Source organism: Parus major, chromosome 5 (assembly GCF_001522545.3).
Source record: "Parus major isolate Abel chromosome 5, Parus_major1.1, whole genome shotgun sequence".
Classification (NCBI taxonomy): Eukaryota; Metazoa; Chordata; class Aves; order Passeriformes; family Paridae; genus Parus; species Parus major.
In genome coordinates, this window is record NC_031774.1 from 61,189,310 (window position 1) to 61,199,000 (window position 9,691).

Consider the following 9,691-nt stretch of genomic DNA (forward strand, 5'->3'; position numbering starts at 1 on the left):
AACCACCAAACATTGTGTGAAACTCCCTTTCCCAGGGAATTGGATTTGGATGTCCACTGCTGTCTCGCTGATTAATGGCTTGTTCATGCGGGGTTCTGTATAAGCCACCCAGTGCACACGGGGGGGTTATTTAGTTTTCGTTTGGTTTTATTTAATATCAAAACCGAAGGCAACATTCAGAGATTTGAGAAAAAAAAAAAAAAAAAAGGAAAAAAAGATTAAGGGGCGAAAAAAAGCACGAAACAGCACCAGTGCCTTCCCTGCTCTAGGACTGGCTTCCTGGTTCTGCGGTAGCAGAAAACAAAAGAGAGAGTTTTCACAGAAAAAGCCTTTTATAAAGGAAATGCAATTTCCTCCAAGCTAACAAATAATCACTTCTGGATCAATTAGTAAAATGATATTTTTTAAACCGGTCAGACTGTACATTTCTTTTTCGTGACAATGGTGTTGCCTTTGTTTTTAGGCAGATGCTGTACAGGAGCAACAACGCTGTGTTGTTATGTTGTGTAAAATAAAATATTCACTCGGTACGCCAGCCAGCCTCGCGGTGACTGCCCTGCCGGAGCCGGGCCGGGGCCCCGGTGCTCCACAGCTCCTGCCGTGGGGCCGGGAGGAGGATGAGGAGCGGGGTCCATTCCCTTGTGCCGGGTCTGGCTGGCCGGGGCTGGGCGCTGCTGAAGCAGTGGGATCGCACACCGCTTCTCCCTGGAAAGGTTCCTGAGCCCCGGTCCCAGAGCAGCCACAGCCCGCGGTGCAGGCACCTGTCCTGCGGCCCCTGGGGAGGGAGCGGGGCTGGGGGCTCGGGGTGCAGGGCAGGGCTGAGCAGGGCGCTGAGCGGGGCTGGCAGGACAGCTGGGCACCAGGGCTGAGCAGGGTGCAGGGCAGGGCTGGGGGCTCAGGGCGCAGGGCAGGGCTGAGCAGGGCGCAGGGCANCAGGGCTGAGCAGGGTGCAGGGCAGGGCTGGGGGCTCAGGGCGCAGGGCAGGGCTGAGCAGGGCGCAGGGCAGGGCTGGCAGGACAGCTGGGCAGCAGGGCTGAGCAGGGCTGGCAGGACAGCTGGGCACCAGGGCTGAGCAGGGCAGGGCTGAGCAGGGCACTGAGCAGGGCTGGCAGGACAGCTGGGCACCAGGGCTGAGCAGGGCAGGGCTGAGCAGGGCGCAGGGCAGGGCTGGCAGGACAGCTGGGCACCAGGGCTGCAGCCGGCAGGGACGCGGCCGCTCGGCACCTCGGCGGTGCCTGCTCGGGTGATGATGGCCATCTCCTGCTGTCCTGCACTTCTGGGACGTATTTCCTATGAACTTTATGGTTTGATCCTGTTCTTTTCAGTCCCTGAGTGCGTTGAAGGGCCTGGGAGATGATGGTCTCTCCTTTAAGCTGCTCTTAATTGCGGTGCCTGTGGGATAGAGTGATTTTGGGCCGCTCTGTAGGGACAGAACCCCACAGCAGCAGGGGACAGCGGGTGCAAATTTTGTTGTGGGGATGGCAGCTGCTCTGCTCACTGTAAAGTGAGTTAATATTAATTAAACTCATATGGTCATCATATTCAAATTAGAGACTGCTTAACTCTGAATATTTGAGCATTGTGCATTCTCAGATGCCAAATAACAGGTTCAAGATGGGCTTTGTGGCCATTAAAGTGAGAGAATAGTTAAATTTTATACCCTGTATGTTTGTTCCTGGGGGCACCATAACTAAGGCAGGTTCCTGAGGCCAGCCTGGCTCCAGCCAGGGCAGCAGGAGGCCCCAGGGCAGCTGTGGGGGAACTTCTCAGAGTGGGAACAGCCCCTGGCACCCCGTCTACTGCTGGGACTCTGCAGCACAGGGCTCGTGCTCTTGGCCATCGTGGGTTGCTCTGGGTGATTTTATTGCCTGCCGTGGAGGAACAAAGTCAGTGACAGTGGTGTAAAGGTCCTAAAAGGAAGAGGCTGCTTCTTTTTTAGAAACACTTCTTGCTTCCCACAGGAAATGCAGAGACCAAATAGGAAAGCCTCAAAATGAGAAAACCTGCTTCCTGCTGGAAAAATTTAAAAAAAGTAGAATAAATCCCTCCTTGGATTGCTCTGGCAACCCATGAGCACTGCACAAACAGAAGGGAGGTGTTAAATAACGTGCTGTCAAGGACAGGGGAGGTCTGCCCTGGGTCTGGCAAGGGCTGTGCCCAGTGTGGGTCAAATGTGAAGGTCTGAGCCCCAGTGAGGGACTGTGCTGGCAGAGGCACCTTCCCCACCACGCTGGGGTAGAGGGAGATTGTCAGAGGTTTGCTGTGGAGTGGTTGGGTTTAATCATGCATTTTGAAAATGTCAAATGAAAATGCTTTTATATGTTGTCTAAAACTGGACCTAAATCTGTGTGATGTTTTGTGAAAGTGCTAAAATACTAATGGTGTCTTGTGGTTTAAGGAAATTTATATTTTTAATTTTTCACTCAAAGGAATAATTTTCTAAGCACCGCAGCTGATGTTCTGTCCATGGTGCCTCTGTGTTAAGCAGTGTACAGGGACCATATGGCCCTGTGTTTGGTTTGATTCTCTGTTGACAGTGCAAGAAAGGGGATCTGAGGGTTCCTCTTGTGCCTGCTTCTCTCCCTGGCTGAGAGGATCATCCCTTGGGAATGCCCTGGGCATGGAATCATCTGTTCCCACTGGCATAACTGTGCAGTGGGACATTTGGTTTTATTCAGGCTTGATTCAAAGTTTGGGAAGCCTCATGGAGGAGGAAATTCTCTGTCCTTTCTGTTCTGCAAAAACCATAGGTTGCCAACTGTGTGAGACAGAAAAAGTGCTAAGATGCTCCTGGGTCAGAATAGGTTCAAGGTTATTTCCCCCAGACTGGACAAATCCTCCCTGTAGGAGGGGATGGGATGGGGGGTGTGATGTGCTGTGCCCCAGCATCACCCCCAGCTGCAGAGGGCTCTGCAGGGACCTGAGCCTCCCTGCCCCTCAGGCATCTCCTGCCTGCAGCTGGGCTCAGTGTGCTCCTGCTCTGCCACAGATTATCTGAGATATGAGCCCTGAGAGGGTCTCTGTTCACAGGCACTGCTGGATGAGAAACTGCTTCAGAAAGTTCTCAGCTCTTGCTGCAATGCCTGGAACACACGGTGTGCCCAGGCCTTCTCTGGAGGTGGGGCTCTGTGCGGGGCTGGTGTGGCTGTGCCTGGACAGAGGAGGGTCTGGCTGTCACAGGGGCACAGACCCCATGGAATGGCCTGTCCAGGGTGTTGTGTTTTGTCTCTCGTGCCTGCTGCCTTCCCGCTGTGTCCAGGCTCGTCCTTACCGTGAATGCACGGTGCTGCTTCGCTCTGCTCTCGGCGTGGCTTCATTCCTGCAGCACATCCCCAAGTGTTCACCAGCCCTCCCCTTGTGCCCACGTGCCACGTCTGCAGCCATGGCACAGCCATGTGTCCTGTGCACGGGAGAGGGGACACAGCTCCTGGGCACCCTCTGCCCTGGCTGGGGCGCGCTGCCCGCCCAGGAGCTCCTGCAGAGGCACTGGAGCAGTGCCCTGCCGGCAGAGGAGCTGCTGGGGGCTTGGTGCCAGCAGCCTGGGGATGCTCCTGCCTCCCGGGGACCATGGCAGCCCTGCTGGGCATTGCCCTGGGAGCATCCCAGACCAGTGGAGTGACACGGAACCGTGGTGGGTGGACAGCCCTGTGCAGCTGTGTGTGCTCGAGAAGGTGCAGTGGGGCCCTTTGTGTGCCATGGCAGGACTGCCTGAAGCCATGGTGGGCACCCAGCACAGAGAGGGGGCACGCTGCTTCCTTGGGAATGCCTTCAAACCAGGAGTAATGGCTACAGCTGCTACCAGGATCACTTCTCTTCCCATCAGCCAAGGGGAAGCAGAGCCCCAGTGACGCTGGAGCTTTGGTGGTACTGGAACCTGAGCAGAATGGTCACAGCTGGCAGCGCTGTGATTGCTCAGGAACATTCACCTCCCTGTTCCATGCCGCTGCTGCCCACTCAGGGTGCACCATCGCTGCCCAAAAGCTGCACTAACAGCAGCCACCCACTTGCTCAGTGCCTTCTCCTGGCAATAATTTTAATGTTGGTCAGAGTTCTGACTTAAAACCAGCAAACTGTGGCCGGTCCGTAGGGTCCTGCTTGCAAATAACATGGTTCTCCCATTTCCCCTTTGCAAACGTGTCCCTGTGTTCCTGGCTGTGTGTTGGGCCTGGGGCAGAGCCTGTGCTGCCAGACCACGCTGTGCTGGGGTCGTCACCCACCGTGGCCCCTCAGCCCAGCTGGGGCTCCCTGCTGGCCAAGCACCAAATCCTCGGCCACTGGTTCTGTGCTGCTGCACCCCCTGTGCCTGTGGAATTGTCCCTGGGGACATCAGGCACAGCAGAGGGGTCTGGCTGGTGCCAGCCCACCTGCTCAGCAGCAGCTTCTCCACCCTTCCCCGCCGGCTGCAGGAGGTACACGTGGAGTGCCAGGAAAACCAGGTGTGAATAGGAACCCTGTGCCCTGGCTGTGAGTGCCAAGGCCTGGAGAGGGGCTGAGGTCTGGCACAGTGGCACAGACCCCAGGGAACAGGCCTGTGTCGGGTGTGGTGCCCAGGACAGCACACACACCCTGCCAGCCCAGTAAAAGGTGAATCCTACTGCGTTTGTTGACTGTGGACTTGTAATGCAATGATTCATTCACAAGAGAAGTGTGAGGGCTCCTGCTGGAGACAAAGGGAAGCTTGGCTTGGAAGGAAGGAAAATTGGAAGGGGAAGAGCAAATGTGGTACATGGCTGGCTGCAGACCCCACATGAGGGACTGTGTTTGTATTAAAATGAACAGAATAAGCTCCAGGTTTTGTGGTTCTCTGTCACCTCAGGTCGTTACAAGAGCTGCACTTTAGAAGCATCTGGGTCAGGAATCTGCAAAGTGAGCCCAGGCTGGTGTGCCTGGCTTGGTGTGAGCTGGTTTACCTCCTACACGGCCAGGATGCTGCTCTGGAAGCACCCACAGTGCTGTGTGCAAGCTGTGCCATCTCCTCTGCAGGGGAAATTCCCACTTGGAGAGGGAATGAGGAAAACCAGGCAGGGTTGGAGCCCAGCCCCCTCGGGGGACACACAGGGACCCCCACCTGGCCTAAGCCTGGGGTCCCCATGGCCAGTCTGTAGTCTGGGGGCTGTAACCCACGGCAAAGATGAGTTTAAAGTGGTGCCTGATTGGTATTTGAGTATGGCAGTGGCACATCTGCTCTCCCTGGGGTGACTGGGGCTGTGCTGGGTGGCAGGTGAGGCCGCTGCTCAGGGACCAGGTGAGATGGTGGAACATCTGCCCCATGGCTGTCCCTGTGCCGTGGGCTTGATGTGGGGCAGGACAGTGACACATGGCACATCCTCATTGCAATGAGCTTTCCTCGTGCATGCAAACCTCAGGAAGGTGAGTGCTGTCTGTGCCCGCCCTTTGCTCTGCTCTGTGTCCCCAGCTCTGTGTGAACCCCTGGCAGTGTGCGGCACTGGAGTCCCTGCCGTGGGCAGAGGCTTGGCCTGTGCAAGGGCAGAAGCAAATCTAGAAAATGGAGAAATTTCTGGTTCTGGAACAATGAGCTTTTCTGGTTGTGTTGGGGGTTTGGGGGTTTGTCAGTTAGAGTTTCCCTGAAGCAGCAGCGGCAGCAGCAGCAGCAGCAGCAGCAGCAGCAGTGCTGTGCCTGCAGTCCCTGATGGTGACAAGACTTGTAGCAGTGGGTGGGGACATTGGGTACTGTTAGCCCAGTCTCCTGTCAGCTGCCCTGCTCTGCTGCCCCAGCCCCTGCAGTGCACATGGCACCAAGGCAGAGGGTGCCAGGGCCGCGGGCAGGGGCTGCTGCCGTGTCCTGCCTGGGCTGGCTCTGTGGCAGCTCCTGGGACCCTTGGTGCTGTGCCCAGCTGGCTGTGCAGCAGTTCTGGGCCCATCCGTGGGTGCCATGGCCAGGCTGGCCCCGTGGCAGCTCCTGGGGCTCTTGGTGTGGTCCCACATCAGCTTTGGCCAAGGGGAAGGGCTGATGCTGCTCCTCGTCCCCTCACTGTCTCTGTTCTGTCTCTTTGCGCAGAAGCCGGGGCCTCTCTGCAGGACACCAGCCCTTCTGCACTCCCTGAAAACGTTGCCACCGATGTTCTTACTCGGCAGAAAACAATACGGTTCCAACTCTCCGAGGACTGACGTGTCACCGCACTCACCCCACCGAAACCTTTACTTGAAGCTGCAGCCGAGGCCACCTGGCCGTCAAGGTCGGCTGCCTTGATAAACTGTCTTCCCCCCTCACAGCTCTCCCATCTCCCATCTGCCACTTAAAGTCTCAAATACCTGTTTTTTCTGGTGTCCAAGGTTTTTATAACTAAAAACTATGATGAAAAATCTGGTGGCAACAGCTGCAGTCCCAGGTCATGTTCCATGTGGCCAGTGGTGAGGTCACAAGCTGTAAACATGGTAGCTTCAATCACCTGAACAAATAAATGTTTTACTACAATGGCATGGGCATGTTGGTTGATCCAGGGGTTTGTGCCTGGCAGGTTGGTTGATCCAGAGAGGCCCTGTTCTTCCTGGGGTCTGTGCCCATGGAGGGACCCTGTTCTCCCTGGGGTCAGTGCCCATGGAGGAATCCTGTTCTTCCTGGGGTCTGTGCCCATGGAGGGACCCTGTTCTCCCTGGGGTCAGTGCCCATGGAGGAATCCTGTTCTCCCTGGGGTCTGTGCCCATGGAGGGACCCTGTTCTCCCTGGGGTCTGTGCCCATGGAGGAATCCTGTTCTCTCTGGGGTCTGTGCCCATGGAGGGATCCCATGCTGCCCATGGTCCATGTGCTCAGCCAAGCTGTGTGAGGTCAGGCTGGGCACTGCCCAACGATGGTGGGTGATTCCTGTGTCTCAGAGTGGGAGCAGTGAGCTGTGCCTGGCTGCAGCCCCAGCTCGTGGCCACTGGTGCCACTGGCCCGGGGTGACCAGCTGGGTCAGGCAGCTGTGCCAGCAGGGAGCTGCTCGGCTTTGTCCCTTGGTGCTGGGCAGCAACACAGCCTTTGGGCAGAGGGAGCCCCATCTGCCTGTGGGGGAAAGCCCTGGGGCACTGGGGCCCACAGAACCTCACAGAGCCCCCTCCCTGTGCCAGGAGGGCAGCCTGGGCTGTAGTGGGTGACAGCACTGCAGGCTGCTCCAGCACCGTGTGCCAGGAGTGCCATGGGACAGGCAGTGACCACAGTGTGCCAGGAGCTGTGGAGCACTGTCAGTGCTAACAGGACAGTCTAGGCTGGGGGGACTGCTGGGGACTGGCCTGGGACTCTCTCATGCTGCCCCAGTCCCTTGGCCCACACAGTCTTGCCCTGCTCCTCTAACAAGACCGAAGGAGTTTTATGGATTTTTTTTTTTTCTTTTCTCCCTTGTCAGCATTCCATCTTGCTCATAGATTCAATTAGAGCTTCCTCAGAACCACGGTGAATCCTTAACATAACTTCAGGAGAACAGATCACAGCTCTGGTGTGTCTTGTCACCAGGGCTGGGGCTGCCCAGGTGGGCTGTGCTGGGGCTGTCACCCCTTGTGCAGGCTGGTCCCACTGCTGGCCCTGTTCTGCTGTGCTGATGATGGCCCTCAGCTGGGGCAGCTGGCTAAGTGACACGTGCCTGTGGCTTGTGTGTGCCGGCAGAGACATCAGCATCTCCCAGGATACAGTCCCAGCAGTCCATGGAGGAGAGGCTAAGCTGATCCAGGAGTCTCACCCATCAGATCCCCTCCTATGCTTCCTCCTCTGATGCTGCAGAGACAGGATTCACCCCATGACATTGGCAAGGAGACCCCAAGCTTGGCACCCCAGGCTTGTGCCTGTGTGAAGAATTCAGTACTGGTCAGGCTGGCCCCACAGACCCTGGGGAAGATGCTCCATGATTTGTGCAGTGCACAGAATGCCATGCTGAGTGGGGACTGCAAGGGGAAAAGCCAAGGCTTTGATCAGGAGTTGGATCATCCCTCTTTTCCTCACGAAGCCTGAGCTGTGATGCTTCTGACACTGCATACAGCCTGGATTTCATGTGGGTTGTATTAACAGCAAGTATTGCTCTTCCCTTTCCTTGCTGTGCAGAGCAAATGGGGTTTAAATTCTGCAAGAGACTGAGATAAAGTACTCTGCAGTAAAATGTTCCGTGGATGTTGAGTCCACAGACCCATCCCCTCTCTCTCTGCTGACTGGGGTGACTCCCCTGGTGAAGTTCAGGACAGCTGACCTTCCTTGGAGCAAGCAGGTGACACTGGGGTCTGCAAAGCAGCTGGGCAGAGCAAATACATGACCCAGGTGTGTGAGGTACAGGAATAGCAGAGGCTGCTGCTTCCTTCTAGCATCCTGCATTCAGTGCAGCTGCCAGAACCCTTCCTACACCAATGTGCTCCAAGTTCCAACTGCACAGACACATCCATGCTCAGAATTCCATTCCACATTGCTATCATGTTATTCCCCTCATTCAGTGGCTCAAATTTCAGGCTTCCATGCACAGAGCAGAGCTACTTTCCCCTTGCTGATTCCTTTCTGTACCCTTTTAATTACTTGTCAAGATAAGTTCCACATGTTCATTTGATGTTAACTGGAAATACAGCTTTCATGGGGCAAAATTCACTTCAGCTGTGAGTCAGATTGGGAAAAAAACTCTTGGAAATCTGTGGAGTAGAGTGCTTGCTTCTGTGGTGCTGTGAGTGATCCTCTTGTTGGGCAAGAAGTAGGGCTGCTCTGCCCAAGATGGCTTTTCATCCATAAAGGGCTTAGAGGAACATCAACAAGCAAAAGTGACCTATTATTGACATCCAGAACTTGGAAACTTACTGAAGAATCATGCAGATCATCTCAGTTTCTATTGCTGAAGGGAGCTGTGGCCCAGAAGCAGCACTCCTTGTCTCCCAGTGGGTCTGCAGCAGTGTCCCGTGCCAGCAGTGGCCACGGTGGGCTCCCTGCCAGGCAGGTGCTGTGATGCTTCAGGGGCTTCCTCACGAGTCCCTGGCCCACTGCTGTGCTCATCACAGGGACTCCCTGGATTATTATGGGAATTGCTTTTCCTAGAAGGTGACCACAGGCCAGGAAATGTGTCCATAGGCACGGAGGCTGGTCCAGGGGAGGCAGAACACCCTGTCCCAGCAGGAACCTGGGGTCTCAGCCAGCCTGTCACTCTGCTCACAGGCTCTGTGGGGTGACTGGGTGATGGGGGTGTGATGAGTTATGTCTTGTGCTGGTCCAGGGCACCCTCAGTCAGAAAAGCCTGGACATTCCAGCCCACCAACATTCTCACTGCAGCACGTGCTTGGCTCTTGCAGTCCTGCAAGGCCCAGAGAGAGAGCTAATGGCAATTTTCAGATTAAACCTTGTTTTCACAGAAATACATAGATTTATCATGGTCTAGTTCTGGTTTTGCTGGTTCTGTTTTCTTCTTTATCAAGTAGGGGAAAATGAATTGAAGAAAACCTTTCTGTTCAGAGACAAATGACACCTCAGAGCAGACTGAGGAGCATCACTCTGGGAAGCAGGAGCTCCAGATGGGGCTGGATTTGCAGTGGAGGGTGTAAATCTCCTTTTCCTTATCTGATGCAAACAACACTCAAAATTAGCAGATGCTGCTTGGTCTTTTTAATTTGTTTTATTGTTTGCTTATAATCCCATGGAAACGTTATGAAGCCACGGGAGCAGTTCTGGGCAGCACATCCCAGTTGTTCAGGGTGTCTGGGTCTTGGGGCAGCACACAGGGGGCTGCTGTGGTG

The 9,691-nt window shown here is 55.4% G+C and overlaps 1 protein-coding gene across 1 annotated transcript in view; it reads left to right on the top strand.

Moving 5' to 3' along the window:
• LRFN5 (leucine rich repeat and fibronectin type III domain containing 5) overlaps nucleotides 1-6,441 on the top strand; it is a 9,889-nt gene extending 3,448 nt beyond the window's left edge. The window contains exon 3 of the mRNA XM_015632339.3: nucleotides 6,020-6,441. Coding sequence (XP_015487825.1) covers nucleotides 6,020-6,129 — 110 coding nt within the window. The 3' untranslated portion in view covers nucleotides 6,130-6,441. The remainder of the gene's footprint in view (nucleotides 1-6,019) is intronic.
• The last annotated feature ends 3,250 nt before the right edge of the window (nucleotides 6,442-9,691 follow it).